The 18,482-nt window shown below is 39.1% G+C and overlaps 1 protein-coding gene across 3 annotated transcripts in view; it reads left to right on the top strand.

Annotated features, from left to right (window-relative positions):
• The window catches only part of LOC138851788 (protein unc-79 homolog), a gene marked incomplete at its 5' end in the record, with an annotated part of 67,322 nt that overhangs the window by 20,471 nt on the left and 28,369 nt on the right, over positions 1-18,482 (top strand). For 2 of the 3 annotated variants that reach the window (XM_070081260.1, XM_070081261.1), the window contains 6 exon segments: positions 2,293-2,421; positions 2,863-3,003; positions 7,813-7,967; positions 12,331-12,425; positions 14,491-14,730; positions 18,352-18,462. In XM_070081260.1, coding sequence (XP_069937361.1) covers positions 2,293-2,421; positions 2,863-3,003; positions 7,813-7,967; positions 12,331-12,425; positions 14,491-14,730; positions 18,352-18,462 — 871 coding nt within the window. 3 annotated transcript variants of the gene reach the window in all.

Genomic DNA, 18,482 nt, shown 5'->3' on the forward strand with positions numbered 1-18,482 from the left:
TACCTAGGGATTGGCAGAGAGCATGCATAGTTCCTTTGTATAAAGGCAAAGGGGATAAAAGAGAGTGCAAAAATTATAGGGGGATAAGTCTGTTGAGTGTACCTGGTAAAGTGTATGGTAGAGTTATAATTGAAAGAATTAAGAGTAAGACGGAGAATAGGATAGCAGATGAACAAGGAGGCTTGAGGAAAGGTAGGGGGTGTGTGGACCAGGTGTTTACAGTGAAACATATAAGTGAACAGTATTTAGATAAGGCTAAAGAGGTCTTTGTGGCATTTATGGATTTGGAAAAGGCGTATGACAGGGTGGATAGGGGGGCAATGTGGCAGATGTTGCAAGTGTATGGTGTAGGAGGTAGGTTACTGAAAGCAGTGAAGAGTTTTTACGAGGATAGTGAGGCTCAAGTTAGAGTATGTAGGAAAGAGGGAAATTTTTTCCCAGTAAAAGTAGGCCTTAGACAAGGATGTGTGATGTCACCGTGGTTGTTTAATATATTTATAGATGGGGTTGTAAGAGAAGTAAATGCGAGGGTCTTGGCAAGAGGCGTGGAGTTAAAAGATAAAGAATCACACACAAAGTGGGAGTTGTCACAGCTGCTCTTTGCCGATGACACTGTGCTCTTGGGAGATTCTGAAGAGAAGTTGCAGAGATTGGTGGATGAATTTGGTAGGGTGTGCAAAAGAAGAAAATTAAAGGTGAATACAGGAAAGAGTAAGGTTATGAGGATAACAAAAAGATTAGGTGATGAAAGATTGAATATCAGATTGGAGGGAGAGAGTATGGAGGAGGTGAACGTATTCAGATATTTGGGAGTGGACGTGTCAGCGGATGGGTCTATGAAAGATGAGGTGAATCATAGAATTGATGAGGGAAAAAGAGTGAGTGGTGCACTTAGGAGTCTGTGGAGACAAAGACCTTTGTCCTTGGAGGCAAAGAGGGGAATGTATGAGAGTATAGTTTTACCAACGCTCTTATATGGGTGTGAAGCGTGGGTGATGAATGTTGCAGCGAGGAGAAGGCTGGAGGCAGTGGAGATGTCATGTCTGAGGGCAATGTGTGGTGTGAATATAATGCAGAGAATTCGTAGTTTGGAAGTTAGGAGGAGGTGCGGGATTACCAAAACTGTTGTCCAGAGGGCTGAGGAAGGGTTGTTGAGGTGGTTCGGACATGTAGAGAGAATGGAGCGAAACAGAATGACTTCAAGAGTGTATCAGTCTGTAGTGGAAGGAAGGCGGGGTAGGGGTCGGCCTAGGAAGGGTTGGAGGGAGGGGCTAAAGGCGGTTTTGTGTGCGAGGGGCTTGGACTTCCAGCAGGCATGCGTGAGCGTGTTTGATAGGAGTGAATGGAGACAAATGGTTTTTAATACTTGACGTGCTGTTGGAGTGTGAGCAAAGTAACATTTATGAAGGGATTCAGGGAAACCGGCAGGCCGGACTTGAGTCCTGGAGATGGGAAGTACAGTGCCTGCACTCTGAAGGAGGGGTGTTAATGTTGCAGTTTAAAAACTGTAGTGTAAAGCACCCTTCTGGCAAGACAGTGATGGAGTGAATGATGGTGAAAGTTTTTCTTTTTCGGGCCACCCTGCCTTGGTGGGAATCGGCCGGTGTGATAATAAAAAATAATAAAAAAATACAGCAAAACCTCAATTTAATGGACTAATAGGGAGGAGATAGTGTCCAATAATGCTAATTGTCCAGTAATTTCCAATAATGTTAAAAATTTGCAAAATTTAACCCTACTGTATACACAATATATCATACATACAGTTTACGGATACAGATACAGTGATAGTGTGAATGATGGTGAAAGTGCTTCTTTTTCGGGTTGCTCTGCCTCAGTGGGAGAGGGCCAGCATATTAAAAAAGCAAAATGAGATTGTTCTGTCATGATCGTATAGTGGTGATTCATAATAACTTCTGTTCACGAAGTTCTTTACTAGATCAAGTTTCTTAATGATACTTACATTCATGCGCCTCCTCTTAACACCATCACTTGCTTTAGAGACCATGATTAAGTACAGTGTACTTATGATAAAGTCAAGTTAAGCACGGTAAATTCAGGGAAAACAGTGAATGATGACAAACTTAGTCACTGACTACTGGCTACTCTTTGAAGTACCCAGCAGATTTTATAGATAGAGTCACTAAAGCCATACAGCAGTGGTGTTTGATATTAATGATTAATTAATATTAATTTACTGGTAATTTGTATGTAACTATTACAAAAGTAAATTAATACTAGTTTAGAAAATACATAGAGGTGATTATTTTTCATTTATTTGTTTTTCCATAGGAGTGACAGTGACAATATAGCTTCTTTATGTGGTGGTGGTGTTACAAATAGTAACTCACAAGGGCCGCCTCCACCACCCTCCATCAAGCAGTCAGCTCTTAGAGTTGGAGAAGATTGTATGTTGTACAGGTTAGTTAAACCCTAAACTACTGTACTACCACCTGTACTACCACATGACAAATGTGATGAAAATGTATTTTTCTAAATCTGTCAAGAGCATTGGGTTCACCATGGGGGCCAGTGTAAGTATGGCCCATCCTTGGTCATTAATACAAGTACAGTGGACCCCCGCATAACGATATTATTTCAATCCAGAATCCAATCCGATTTTGTTCCCATAAGAAATATTGTGAATTAGATTAGTCCGGTTCAGACTCCCAAAAATGCACCTACAAAAGCACCTACAAAAATACACTTACATAATTGGTCGAGTTGGGAGCTGATCGTTATGCAGGGGTCCACTGTGCTTTGGTTTTTGACTTTCTAAAGAAGTGTTTTATTTACATTATTGCAGGCAGCATGCAGTATTAAAAATATAGAAAAGTGAGTAAATGAGTTATTTTATTACAGATGCATGGAATGTGGTGAAGTTTTGGAAGAGTTTTCCAATGATGACCTTGGCTTGTGCATCATAATTCTCTCTACATTTGTGTACCGACAACCTGGGCTTGCTGCACCTCTGCTTCCAAGGATGCTGAAAACAGTGGCCAGGTAAGATTACAGAAATTTTATTGAATGAGAATTAAAGTGGTACAGATGCAAGTTTTTCTGTTAACATAAGAACATAAGAATGAAGGAACACTGCAGAAGGCCTACTGGCCCATGCGAGGCAGGTCCAAGTCTCCTACCGGCTTAAGCCAATGCACCCAACCTAGTCAGGTCAGGTCACATTGACTTAAGGGAGGAACACGGCAACCGACCTGTTAGCACAAGCTATCAGGTCTAACTCACACCCACCCACATCTACTCATGTATTTATCCAACCTATTTTTAAAGCTACACAACGTTCTGGCCTCTATAACGGTACTTGGGAGTTTGTTCCACTCATCCACAACTCTATTACCAAACCAGTACTTTCCTATATCCTTCCTGAATCTGAATTTTTCCAACTTAAAACCATTGCTGCGAGTCCTGTCTAGGCTAGATATTTTCAGCACACTATTTACATCCCCTTTATTTATTCCTGTCTTCCATTTATACACCTCAATCATATCCCCCCTAATTCTACGTCTTTCTAGAGAGTGCAGTTTCAGGGCCCTTAGTCTATCCTCATAGGGAAGGTTTCTGATACATGGGATCATCTTTGTCATCCTCCTTTGTACATTTTCCAGAGAATTTATATCCATTCTGTAATACGGTGACCAAAACTGTGCAGCATAATCTAAATGAGGCCTAACCAAGGATGTATAGAGTTGAAGAACAACCTGAGGACTCCTATTATTTATGCTTCTTGATATGAAGCCAAGGATTCTATTAGCTTTATTGCGAACACTTATGCACTGTTGTCTTGGTTTCAGATTACTGCTAACCAGAACTCCTAAATCTTTTTCGCAATCCGTAATATTAAGATCTACATTATTTAGTTTATATGTGGCATGGTTATTGTCCTGTCCAACATTTAGAACTTTGCATTTGTCTATATTAAACTGCATCTGCCACTTCTCCGACCACTGCATCAGTCTATTCAAATCTTCCTGGAGTGCTCGAATGTCCTCGTCAGAATGAATTCGACGGCCTATTTTGGTGTCATCGGCAAACTTGCCGATGTCGCTCTTTATGCCCTCATCTATGTCGTTTATGTAGATTGTGAACAGCAGGGGGCCCAACACTGACCCCTGTGGAACACCGCTCGTGACGCTTCCCCACTCCGATTTCTCCCCATTTATGCAAACTCTCTGCTGCCTATTTGTCAACCATGCCTCTATCCAGGAAAAAATTTCTCCTCCTATTCCATGTGCTTTAATTTTCCTCAATAGTCTCTGATGTGGGACCCTGTCAAAAGCCTTACTGAAGTCCATATACACAATATCATATTCATTACCATGATCTACCTCCTCAAATACCTTAGTGAAAAAAGTTAATAAATTCGTAAGGCAGGAACGCCCCTTTGTAAAACCATGCTGAGATTCGTTGATTAATTTATGCTTTTCAAGATGGCTACGAACTGCCTCGGCAATTATTGATTCCATAAATTTTCCCACTATGGAGGTTAGGCTTATTGGTCTATAGTTCGAAGCTAAGGACCTGTCACCTGTTTTGAAAATAGGTATCACATTTGCCATTTTCCACTTATCTGGCACCATGCCAGTTTGTAGTGATATGTTGAAAAGATTAGCCAAAGGTGTGCTAAGCTCCTCTTTACATTCCTTTAGAACCCTTGCATACAGTTCATCAGGGCCTGGGGATTTGTTAGGTTTTAATTTATCTATTTGCCTAAGGACCATGTCACTTGTGACCCTAATAGTGCACAGTTTATTATCGTCCTGTTCTACATAATTTATCATTACTGGAATATCGCTGGTATCCTCCTGTGTAAAAACTGAGAGGAAGTATGTGTTAAAAATTCTACACATTTCCTTATCACTGTCAGTGAGCTGACCCGAGGAACTTTTGAGTGGGCCTATCTTGTCCCTGATCTTACTTCTGTATACCTGAAAGAATCCTTTTGGGTTAGTCTTCGATTCTTTTGCAACTTTAACCTCATAATCTCTTTTTGCTTTTCTAATTCCCTTTTTTATTTCTCTCTTTAACTGAATATATCAATTTCTTAATTGCCCCTCTCCTCTTTTGATTTGCCTATATATGCCTCTCTTTTGACCAATCAGATATTTTAATCTATTGTTCATCCATTTAGGATCATTTTTGTTTGATCTGATTTCCCTATTTGGAACATAATTTGACTGAGCAGCTAGAACTATGCCCTGGAAAGCATCATATCGGCAACCATCACCACCTACCTGACCCTTAGTCAGGTCATTCCAGTTCAGCCCACCTAAGTAATTTTTCAGTCCTATGAAATCAGCCAAGCGAAAGTCAGGGACGGAGACTTGATTGCCATTATTAGGGGAATTCCATGATATATTAAAACTGAGTGATTTGTGATCACTCTCCCCAAGCTCATCATTAACCTCAAGATTATTAATTAGTGTTTCCCTACCGGCAAGAACCAAGTCAAGGAGGTTATTTCCCCTAGTTGGCTCTGTCACAAACTGTTTTAAAAAACAATCCTGGATCGTATCAAGAAAGTCACCTGACTCTAAATTTCCTGTCAAATTGCTCCAGTCAATCTGTCTATAGTTGAAATCTCCCATTAGCACAACATTTTCGTATGTAGATGCCTTACGAATTTCGTCCCATAGAAGTTTACTGCACTCCCTATCAAGATTTGGGGCCCTGTAAATCACACCCAAAATTAGTTTTTCTCGGCCCTCGAGAAGCTGTAACCAAACAGATTCAGTGGCTGACGCTTCTAATTTAATATCTTGTCTAACACAACAATTTAAATTGTCTCTGACATACATCGCTACTCCACCACCTTTCCTGTTGACCCTGTCAGTGTGGAATAATTTATAGCCTTGTATGTGACATTCAGAGGGCATCTCTCTATCTTTCAGATTGAGCCAGGTCTCTGTTATAGCAATAATATCTATGTTTCCTGCACTTGCAATTAATCTTAGCTCATCTATCTTATTTCTAACACTCCTGCTATTAGTATAGTAAACCTTAAGGGAGCTAGTCCCTTGCTGCCCTCTGCTGTCCCCCTTTGTTTGCTGACCTGTTCTATTGTCTTTATTTATAACTTCATGCTGAATGCCTTTTATACATTTACTGTTTCCAACCCTAGTGTTGCAACCTGCTTGTTTCCCACACACACCCATACCTCTATCTTCCATCAGTTTAAAATCATAGGCATTTCATCAATGGCCTTCTCAATCGAGTCTGCAAGTGCTACCACCCCTGACCCAGAGAGATGTACCCCATCCCTTGCCATAAAAGTTGTTCCAGTTGTCAATGAATGGGATTGCAAGTTCCTTGCAGTATCTGTCTAGCCAGCAATTTACACCAATTGCCCTAGACAACCATTCATTTCCTACTCCCCTTCTAGGCAAGATGCTACATATGATTGGGATCCCTCCCTTAGACTTAATGAAATCTATAGCTGACCTGTACTTATCTAGCAGCTCTTCTCTCCTACCCTTCCCAATATCATTTCCACCAGCACTGAGACAGATAATGGGCTTGTTCCCATTACCTGACATGATATTATCCAGCCTGTTGACAATGTCCCCAACACCAGCTCCAGGGAAGCACACTCTATCTCTCATCTTCTTATTCCTATTACAAAAAGCACGGTCAATATATCTTACCTGAGAGTCACCAACCACAAGAATGCGCTTACCTTCATTAGCAGGGGCAGTAGTACCCTTACCTTCACTGGCCACTGAAGTACATTCATCCTGGAGAACAGAGAAGCGATTTCCTACCTTCAGATCTTCACTCTTAACTTTCCTTATTCTGATGCGCCTCCCATTACTGTGAACAACTCGCCACTTGTAGCAGGTGCTGGGCTGCACCTCACTGCTGGTAGCCGTTGCTACCTCCCCAACTACAGCCTCCTTACAGCGAGAGACAGACTGCACCTCACTGCTAGAAGTCTCATTCCCCACAACTCCAGCCACCTCACACTCTCTCCCAGACCCATTGAGGTGGACCTTCAGCCTCCTAATCTCCTCCTGGAGAAGCAAGACCTCCTCCTTCAACTCTCCAACCTCAGTTTTTAAAACACTGCAGAAGCAAGCCATGCTTTGTAACCGTCCACGCTAATCCCCAAAGCAGCTCAGGGTCTGTGACCTCACGTGACGACTGACCACTGACGACTGTTAAATATTAATCCCAGAAACTTATTTATGAAATAAGGTTATATATTATACTCTACCTTCTGCTCTTCACTACATACACAAGTTTTTTATAATAGTCCACCATTTTCTGTCGTGTGTTAATTCTGAAACTCGATTAGCAGTACAAATAATGATAATCAAGAGTGTTGTATGTAAAATAGAAATATGTATACATTGTCTTCAAATAATAGAGCTTAAAGGAAAATGGCATATACTATACGTATATGAACTATTCAGAGTTGTTTGACACATTTCCTAGTAGTGTAGATAATTTAAGTACTGGGTGTAAATGAAAATATGGGAATAGAAGAGAATGTAGATAATAGCAAGAAGAAACAGCATATCAAGAATATCAATGGAAGCAATGAGAGTATTGGGCTGGTCAGGTGATATTTTGCTGGTTTGCTAAACACAATTGGTGTTATTTGCTTCATACAATTAGCCTGTAGTAGGAACTACTCTCTACATTTTTGCCTGATCCTAATATTGTTGTACATTTTTCCTGACATTTCCCCTTGCTCTGAAGATGAGTCTCTTGGAATCTGGAAAAGCTGTTGGTGACTGTTTTCCCAGTTTCTGGAAGTGTTTTGATGTGTGATAATACTGTCTTTTATTTTAACAGGGTATCTGGAAGTGAGATATTCTCCTGGCAGTTTGAAAGCTCTGTCCACCTTCCTGGTTCGGCAACCAGCATTGGTCGGCAGTTTCTTCGTTGTGTTCTGCATCAGCTTGCACCAAATCAAATCTTTAACCAAATATTTTTCACCAGTATTGAAGGTCTGTGATACTAATTATTAGCAGTTTTGCTAAATATTTTTTTTTTTTATTATCACACTGGCCGATTCCCACCAAGGCAGGGTGGCCCGAAAAAGAAAAACTTTCACCATCATTCACTCCATCACTGTCTTGCCAGAAGGGTGCTTTACACTACAGTTTTTAAACTGCAACATTAACACCCCTCCTTCAGAGTGCAGGCACTGTACTTCCCATCTCCAGGACTCAAGTCCGGCCTGCCGGTTTCCCTGAACCCCTTCATAAATGTTACTTTGCTCACACTCCAACAGCACGTCAAGTATTAAAAACCATTTGTCTCCATTCACTCCTATCAAACACGCTCACGCATGGCTGCTGGAAGTCCAAGCCCCTCGCACACAAAACCTCCTTTACCCCCTCCCTCCAACCTTTCCTAGGCCGACCCCTACCCCGCCTTCCTTCCACTACAGACTGATACACTCTTGAAGTCACTCTGTTTCGCTCCATTCTCTCTACATGTCCGAACCACCTCAACAACCCTTCCTCAGCCCTCTGGACAACAGTTTTGGTAATCCCGCACCTCCTCCTAACTTCCAAACTACGAATTCTCTGCATTATATTCACACCACACATTGCCCTCAGACATGACATCTCTACTGCCTCCAGCCTTCTCCTTGCTGCAACATTCATCACCCATGCTTCACACCCATATAAGAGAGTTGGTAAAACTATACTCTCATACATTCCCCTCTTTGCCTCCAAGGACAAAGTTCTTTGTCTCCACAGACTCCTAAGTGCACCACTCACCCTTTTCCCCTCATCAATTCTATGATTCACCTCATCTTTTATAGACCCATCTGCTGACACGTCCACTCCCAAATATCTGAATACATTCACCTCCTCCATACTCTCTCCCTCCAATCTGATATCCAATCTTTCATCACCTAATCTTTTTGTTATCCTCATTACCTTACTCTTTCCTGTATTCACTTTTAATTTTCTTCTTTTGCACACCCTACCAAATTCATCCACCAATCTCTGCAACTTCTCTTCAGAATCTCCCAAGAGCACAGTGTCATCAGCAAAGAGCAACTGTGACAACTCCCACTTTATGTGTGATTCTTTATCTTTTAACTCCACGCCTCTTGCTAAAATGTTGATTATACAGTGGTCCCCCGCTTTTCGTAGTTCCCGGCAATCGTAAAATTCGCCAATCATAGGGGTATTTTCGAATAAACATAGACTCGCTTTTCATAGGTTGACTCGCGAGTCGTAGTTCGTCCAGGATGCGTACCCACAGCGTGAGCCGGGGCAGCATCCAGTCAGGCATTGTTTACCAGTGAGCGAAGGTCCCCTCACGTGCTCCAGCGAAATATTTCATAATATTCCATTTATTTTAGTGCTTGCAAGTACTAAATAACCTACCATGGCTCCAAAGAAAGCTCGTAGTGCCAAGCCTGTGGTAAAGAAGGTGAGAAATACGATTGAATTTAAGAAAACCATCATTGAACAATATGAAAGTGGTACAAGTGTGGCCGAACTGTCCAAGATGTATAAGAAACCCTACACAACCTTATGTTCCATAGTGGCCAAGAAAAAGGAAATAAAGGATGCTGTTGTTGCAAAGGGAGTAACTATGCTGACAAAAATGAGATCACCAGTACTGGAAGAGGTTGAGAAGTTATTATTGGTGTGGATAAATGAGAAACAATTAGCAGGAGATACAGTGGACCCCCGCATAACAATCACCTCCCAATGCGACCAATTATGTAAGTGTATTTATGTAAGTGCGTTTGTACGTGTATGTTTGGGGGTCTGAAATGGACTAATCTACTTCATAATATTTCTTATGGGAACAAATTCGGTCAGTACTGGCACCTGAACATACTTCTGGAGTAAAAAAATATCGTTAACCGGGGGTCCACTGTACTCTTATGACTTCGATTATTTGTGAAAAGGCTAGGCAGTTGCATGAAGATTTGGTAAAGAAATTGCCCGCAAATAGTGGTGAAGTGAGTGAATTTAAGGCCAGCAAAGGCTGGTTTGAGAGATTTAAGAACCGTACTGGCATACACAGTGTGGTAAGGCATGGTGAGGCTGCCAGTTCGGACCACAAGGCGGCTGAAAAATATATGCATGAATTCCAGGAGTACATAGAGGCTGAAGGACTGAAACCTGAACAAGTGTTCAGTTGTGACGAAACAGGCCTCTTTTGGAAGAAAATGCCAAAGAGGACCTTCATTACACAAGAGGAAAAGGCAATGCCAGGACACAAGCCTATGAAAGACAGGCTGATGCTAATGTTCTGTGCTAATGCTAGTGGGGATTTCAAAGTGAAGCCATTATTAGTGTACCATTCTGAAAATCCCAGAGTGTTCAGGAAAAACAATGTTATGAAGAGTAAATTGTGTGTGTTTTGGAAATCTAATAGTAAGGCATGGGTCACGAGGGAAATTTTCGTCGAGTGGTTCAATGAAGTGTTTGGCCCTAGTGTGAAGGAGTATCTCCTGGAAAAGAAATTGGATCTCAAGTGCCTGCTAGTAGTGGACAATGCACCTGCTCATCCTCCAAACTTGGATGACCTAATTTTCGAGGAGTTTGGGTTCATCACAGTAAAGTTCTTGCCCCCGAATACCACTCCTCTCCTCCAACCCATGGACCAGCAGGTTATTGCAAACTTTAAAAAACTCTACACAAAAGCAATGTTTCACAGGTGCTTGACTGTGACCACAGACACTCACTTGACCCTAAGGGAATTTTGAAGAGAACACTTCAGCATCCTCCACTGCATAACCCTTATAGGTATGGCTTGGGAGGGAGTGACTACCAGGACTTTGAACTCTGCCTGGAGAAAATTGTGGCCAGATTGTGTCGACAAGAGGGATTTTGAAGGATTTGGGACTGACCCTAATGAGCCTATGTCTGTTGTAAAATCAATTGTGGCACTGGGGAGTTCCATGGGGTTGGATGTGAGTTTGGAGGATGTGGAAGAATTGGTGGAAGACCACAATGAAGAGCTCACCACTGAGGAGCTGCAAGAGCTTCAGCAGGAAGAGCAACACATTGCAGCTCAGAATCTTGCTGCAGAGGAGGAGGAAGAGAGATGGAAGAAGGTGCCTTCTTCAGAAATTAAAGAGATTTTTACTATGTGGGGTAAGATGGAAAGCTTTATGGAGAAACATCACCCTAACAAGGTTGTTGCAAGCCAGGTTGGCAACATGTACATTGACAAAGTCTTGGGCCATTTTAGGGAAGTGTTAAAGAGATGCCAGAAACAGAGCTCTCTCCACAGTTATTTTGTGAGACAGGACTCCAGTGACTCTCAAGGTGGTCCTAGTGGCATTAAGAAACAGAGAAGAGAAGCAACCCCAGAAAAGCAAATGGTGCCTAAGGTGTTGATGGAAGGGGATTCCCCTTCCAAACTATAAACAATCCACTCTCTCTCCTCCTCCAGTCTCCCATACACTAAGAAGAATCTCCAATAAAGGTAAGTGTTATGCTGTTAATGTTTCATTCATCATTTCCTATTGTATTGTTTATGTACTACATGTATATTTCATGTTAAAATTTTTTTTTGTTTTAATACTTCTGGGTGTCAGGAACAGATTAATTGTATTTACATTATTTCTTATGGGGAAAATTGATTCGTAAATCGTAAATTTCGTTTATAGTAACTGCTCCAGGAACGGATTAATTACGAAAAACGAGGGACCACTGTAATGTAATTATATGAAATATGTTCCTAAATAGAGGTATATTTACTTAATCATCTTCATTTACCCTTTAATGGTACAAACCTTGTGTATACAGAAAAGCAAGTTGTGGCTTTACTTGTGAATCTCTATAGATACAGAGTAATTTTATACACATGTAGTTTTAAGTTTCTCATAGAGCATCTTTTCCTACTGGATGCTTGAAGTAGCCAGTGACAGTGTTTACCTGATCAGGAAATTCCCTATTTGGACTCTGGATCTAAACCTGGTACAGTATTAACACTAGGGTTTCATGTTACGCTATCTGATAATGATAGACGCACATCTCTTGAAGGCTGATATGTATACATGCAAGGATCATGAATTGGATAAGTAACTAAATAATACATTATTGTTTGACACTGATTTCAATATACACAGATCAGAATGAGATGTCAGGAAATAAGGAATATAAAGAGAATGGGTGCTGTATAATCCAGTGCTTTCAGTCTTCTTTAAGTCTTCAACTTTGGATTTCCTTCTGTTGCATTTCTTTGCACTCTTTTGTTTCTTAATTGGGAGTACCATGGTTTGACCTCAGATTTTAATTTAGGTCAAAAATATTCTAAAAATATAGCATGTATTAATATATATTTCCAAATTATTGTACTTTTATGTTACAAATTTCCTTTCAGAATACCAGCGGGTTCAGCTGTTCAAAACATTGGCACAAGCTCTGATGGATTTTAATGAGCTGAATCCTTCTGCTCCCATCCAGTTGCTTCTTGAGGTATGCATTACCTATAAAAGTATGATGATAGACTCGGTATTTATATTTTTTTAGTTTCAGTTGTAGACTTGCAACTCATCTTAATATCCTGTTCTTGGAACTCCCCCAATTTCATATTATAAAGTTAAAATTTGGTATATCTACATTTCATAATTTTTGGAATTATTCAGAATAGGTAGTAAGTTACTAAATGCTGTAAAGAGTTTTAATGAAGATAGTGAGGCTCAGGTTAGGGTGTGTAGGAAAGGGGGAGATTATTTCCCAGTAAAAGTAGGTTTTAGACAGGGATGTGTGATGTCACCATAGTTTTTTAACATATTTATAGATGGGATTGTAAAAAGTAAATACAGTGGACCCCCGGTTAACGATATTTTTTCACTCCAGAAGTATGTTCAGGTGCCAGTACTGACCGAATTTATTCCCAAAAGAAATATTGTGAAGTAGATTAGTCCATTTCAGACCCCCAAACATACACGTACAAACGCACTTACATAAATACACTTACATAATTGGTCACATTCGGAGGTAATCGTTATGCGGGGGTCCACTGTACTAGGGTGTTGGGGAGAGGGGTGGGATTAAATTATGGGGAATCAAATATAAAATGGAAGGTGACACAGTTACTATTTGCTGATGATATTGTGTTTATGGGGGATTCTAAAGAAAAGTTGCAAAGGTTAGTGGATGAGTTTTGGAGAGTGTGTAAACATAGAAAGTTGAAAGTGAACATACATAAGAGTAAGGTGATGAGGGTATCAAACGATTTAGATAAAGAAAAAATGGATATTGCATTGGAGAGAGCGAGTATGGTAGAAGTGAATGATTTTAGATATTTGGGAGTTGACAAAAAAACGTTATCCGTGGAGACAAAGAAGGGAATGTACGAAAGTATAGTGGTACCAACACTTATGTGAGTGTGAAGCTTGGGTTGTAAATGCTGTGGCTAGGAGGCGGATGGAGGCAGTGGAGATGTCGTGTCTAAGGGCAATATGTGGTGTAAATATTTTGCAGAGAATTTGGAGTGTGGAAATTAGGAGGAGGTGTGGAGTTACTAAAAGTATTAGTCAGAAGGCTGTAGAGGGGTTGTTGAGGTGATTTGGTCATTTATTAAGAATAGAAGAGAGTAGAATGACTTAGAGAGCATATGAATCTGTAGGGGAAGGAAGGTGGGATAGGGGTTGTCCTCGAAAAGGTTAGAGGGAGGGGGTAAAGGAGGTTTTGTGGGTGAGGGGCTTGGACTTCCAGCAAGCATGTGTGAGCATGTTGGGAGTGAATGGAGATGAATGTTTTTTGGAACCTGACTAGCTGTTGGATTGTGAGCAGGGTAATATTTTGTGAAGGGATTCTGGGAAACCAGTTGGCAGGACTTGAGTCATGGAAATGGGAAGTACAATGCTGCACTTTAAAGGAGGGGTTTGGGAAATTGGCGTTTTGGAGGGACTTCTAAACTGCCGTATCTGAGCCGCTCCGCAAAGACAGTGATTATGTATGAGCGAAGTGAAAGTGTTGAATGATGATGAAAGTATTTTTCTTTCTTTTTGGGTTTTTCTTTCTTTTTGGGTCACCCTGCCTTGGTGGGAAATGGCTGATGTATTAAAAAAGAAAAGCTATGGCTAATTATTGTACCAGTTGATGGTCTTAGAAGGTCTTCCTTGTCAATTCCTTTGTAATCCTTAGTGTAGTTATCATGTCTCATGTTTTTCTTCTATCAGCCAGAGATAGCATATCCGGTGCTTTTGGGCTTTTTTTCATGACTTACAATTTTTAGCTTTGGGTGCTATTTCATAACTTGTCTTTGGACTTTTCTAGTTGACAGTTTTGTTTTAAATGCAGACACCATACTACTGCTGTAGTATAATGTCTGTTATGAATTTTTTCAGCATTTCCTCATTCATATATATATATATATATCTACTATTTTGGTCCTGGTCAGTAATACATAGCTTCATACTATTACTTTGGCCGATGCCATTAATGTTTTGTTGCACAGTATTAGCACATAAGCATTATTTACAACTTAATAAAATATTGAACACACTAAACATAAATATCTTTATTTCACTAGAACCAGAACAGCAAGAAGGTTCTTCCAACAGAAAATCTTGCACATTTGCTTGGTAATGTTGCATCATACATGGAGTGTGTTGGACAAGATGGTGGTGGTGGCCTCTCTTCCAGTTTAGTCCCTCTTTTTGATACATTTCTTCGTAAAGTTCTCCTATGTATCAATGTCATGGTTGATTTGAACCCAGTGCTGAGGCTTCTAGTTGCAGTTCTCAAGATACCAGGGGTGCCATTGCATAAGGTAAGATATAAGCTAATGTTTTAATTAGGTCTCTTAATGTGCACAGTTTTGTGATGTCATTAAATGTCATTACACAATACACAAATAATGTCATTTTTTTCTTTTTAATATAGATTGTTATTCAGTTTCAACCTTTCACTCAATCACTGTTTTGCCAGAAGTGTGCTGACAATGCAGTTCAGATGTCCCTCTAAACCACAATATCCTCACTTCTTCAGAGTACAGGCAATGTACTTCCCATCTCCAGGACTCAAGTCCAGCTAACTAGTTTCCCTGAATCCCTTCATAAATGTTACCGTGCTTACAATCCAACAGCATGTCAATTCAGACAAACCACTTGCTTCCACTCTTACCTGACATGCTTATTCAAGTCTATTAGATGTTAGGTCAGTAGACAGCAAACACCCAGGGAGGAGCTACCATCCTGCTAAAAATGAGTGTGAAATAGGAACCTGTAATTGTTTTCACAATGGCAGGCTTGTTGGTATCCTTTCTTTTCGTCTCATTAACACATAAGATGACAGGTAGTTCTTGCTACCTTTGCTTACATCTAGTTCATGTTACACATACAGTTGTATATGTACATGTATGTGTATACACATTCATCTGAGTTTTCTTCTAATCTCTTAATAGTTCTTGTTCTTATAGTGTTTGCTTTTATCTCTATGGGGAAGTGGGTGAGAATTCTTCCTTTGTGAACCATACATATTGTAAAAGACAACTAAAATGCCAGGAGCAAGAGGCTAGTAATCCTTATTCATAAATTACTGAAGGAACAAGGAGAATATTTCCAATATAGGTTTATGTTATTAATTCTTAATTACATTCCATACAGTGCTTTCATACAAGCACTTTTATTTTTGCATAATCTCAAATGCACATTTTAAAATTATACCATTTGGTCATTTATTGCTTCTTATCCGACTCACATTCTGGCAACATCTGTTCTTGTGGCCTGTATTTGTTACTATATGATTTAATTTTCTTGTGTATGCATTTTGTGTGTGCAATTTTTTTTTCTAGCACCGGCCATTTTCCACTGAGACAGGGTGACCTGAAAAAGAAGAAACCAAATTGTTTGTTCCTGTTACATTTAGTAATTTATATAGGAGAAATGCTTACTGGCCCCTTGCTCCCGTCTCCACGTTTATACTTTACCAAATATCTCAAATACTATAGGACCGGTTCCCTTCAAGGAGGTGGTGCCTTGAAATTGGTAAAGGGCTTGATCTAAGGAATTAGAGTTACCATCCACTTTTTTGTCTCAAACCAGATTACTTCCCATTCTTGAGGTGTTCTTTGACCCCCACTAGTTTATTACCTCTCTGTAAAAATAAGAATACACTAGTAATCTGATTATGATGTCAGCTCATTTGTGGAATGATAGTGATTGAGTAAATGTTAGTAAATGTGTTTCTTCTTTGGGTCACCCTGCGTTAGCGGGATGGCCATTGATTTAATCCTTTCAGTGTCCAGACCCCTGATCCTTAACTCACTCTCTGTGTCGAAAAATTTAAAAAAAAAAAAAGAAAGAAAAATTATTTTTCTTATGAAATGATAGAGAATCTTTTCCCGATGGTAATGACACCAAAAGAAAAAAATTTGATGAAAAACTTACGAAATTACGCTCTCGCGAAGTTCGTGATCTCGGTGATATTTATGCATCGGCAATTTTGCTCACTTTGAGCCCTATTATTGGCCAATTCCATTGTTCCAATCGACTAAAATCATAGCTATTTCGCTAGAACTCCATTTGTTCTATCGATTGAGCACAAGAAACTGCCCAGTAACTGATTTCAACTAACCAATAAAGTGGTCAGAAATTGGCAATTTGGCCAATTTAACACAAATTTCAAAAGATGCCAGTTTCAAAATAGGGTCCATAATAAACAAGGCAGACATTCCTGGCACTAAAATACCATTTTCTCTGTACATTAGTCACGTCTTCAGGCCCCTCTTATATTACTCTTGCTTTCCATTTTGAATTTTTATTCTCACAAAAAATAGAAGGTTTACTGTTATGCAGACTACTGCATTATAATAATAACTGTATAAATAATGTCAACCCATTCATGACTGCATATTAGACTGGCCAGTTGGATACGTATTGGACAGTAACGTTTGTCATTTGTTTACTCTTGAACATTGGCAAAAATTAAACATTTCCACTACTTTGAGCTCAATTTCAAGGTACTTTTCATCGTGAAACCAATTAAAATCATCTCAATTTCTGTAATTTATCTTCCATTCTATCAAGTGAGACCAAGAAAATGAGTATACAACCATAAATACCATACGAAAATACACTGCAAAGTCACTGTTTTAAACCAAAAACACGGTCGGAGTTTTTTTTTTTTTCTCATTATGAACTGCGTACTGCAAGATATTTTTTATACTGCACACACTGACCATGCAGACTCATTCTTTCATATGTAGGCCTACCAGCTTTCTTCCACCAGATTTGAAGGAGCTAGAATTTTGGCGTAGTATTACGGGACTGACACTGGCTCTCAAGCTGTAATATTACAGGACCGACATTGAAAGGGTTAAAAAAAAGAATAAGAATAATACTGAATTAATTTTATTGGAGTTTTTTCACTTATGGTGTACTAGGATTCAACAAAATTGTTTTATTTTAATTACAGTTGCTATACCATAGTTTTTATGTTAAAACTAAAGTGGTATTTTATTTTTTATACTCTTTGGTCTTTAAAAATAGATGAATCCACTTGAATAATGCACAATTTTAGAATTATTTGATCAGATTCCAAACTTGGAAATTTTAATTTGTAATTTAAACTAGGTTTATTCAGTTTAATGATAAAGTTTGTGTTTATTTTTCTTGCTTTCATTCTTCGATGGCCAATAACTTGGGTTTAATTTTATTAGCATTAGAAATTTGTGGTTAGTCTAGAAACAAGAGAGTGTGTAATTTAAAGAAATGTCTATTACTTTTGCTTAGCAAACTTTATCACATGTTGTTGAATGTTTATTTATTTGCAAGGAATTCCTTTTATGTCATCACTGCTGTAACACGTTATATTTTTTAATTATATATATGACAAAGTTTTAAGGTTTTCTTATTTGTACAGTTTATATTAGTAATTTTAATTAATTTTGTTAGTTTTTATACTGTATAATCAAGTTTCCCAAACTCTACTAACAGCCTTTTTAATTTTGTGTGATGTGTTAATATAATGTCTTAGCAAGTGCTTCGTAATTTAATTCTTCATGTCCAAAGGATTTTGTAGCATTTACCTCCACATATACAATGATACAATGCTTTTGTTTTTTCTTTTGTGAAAGTTAGTTGTCAACTTCTCCATCAGGCTGTTTACACCTCTTTCTCTTTACCATCCAAAATGCATACACCGTACCTTACCTGGGGTATGCTCAATTGTTTCTTCAAGTTATGTAATAATTTTGTATAGTTTTAAGACAGTTCATGTTATAGCAAAATATTGAAAAAATATTTTTAACAATAAGCTTCACATTAATGTAGACTTCAACAGAATACTATTTGTAATAAGAGATTGTATAGGCCTGACAGAAATGTAAGATATAACCAACAAAAACAATTGTGATATGATTAGTTATTGACCATTTCATATTGCTTTCCAGAGTGTCCTCGACCCAATTTCTAAGTTAGTGAGCTATTCCATTCAGAACTCTGTCATGAAATATGAATACCTGAGTGACCTGTGTCATCTGTGCAACCGGATCTTTTCAAGGGTGAGTTATATTCAACCACA

This window comes from Cherax quadricarinatus, unplaced genomic scaffold (assembly GCF_038502225.1).
Source record: "Cherax quadricarinatus isolate ZL_2023a unplaced genomic scaffold, ASM3850222v1 Contig2106, whole genome shotgun sequence".
Taxonomy (NCBI): domain Eukaryota; kingdom Metazoa; phylum Arthropoda; class Malacostraca; order Decapoda; family Parastacidae; genus Cherax; species Cherax quadricarinatus.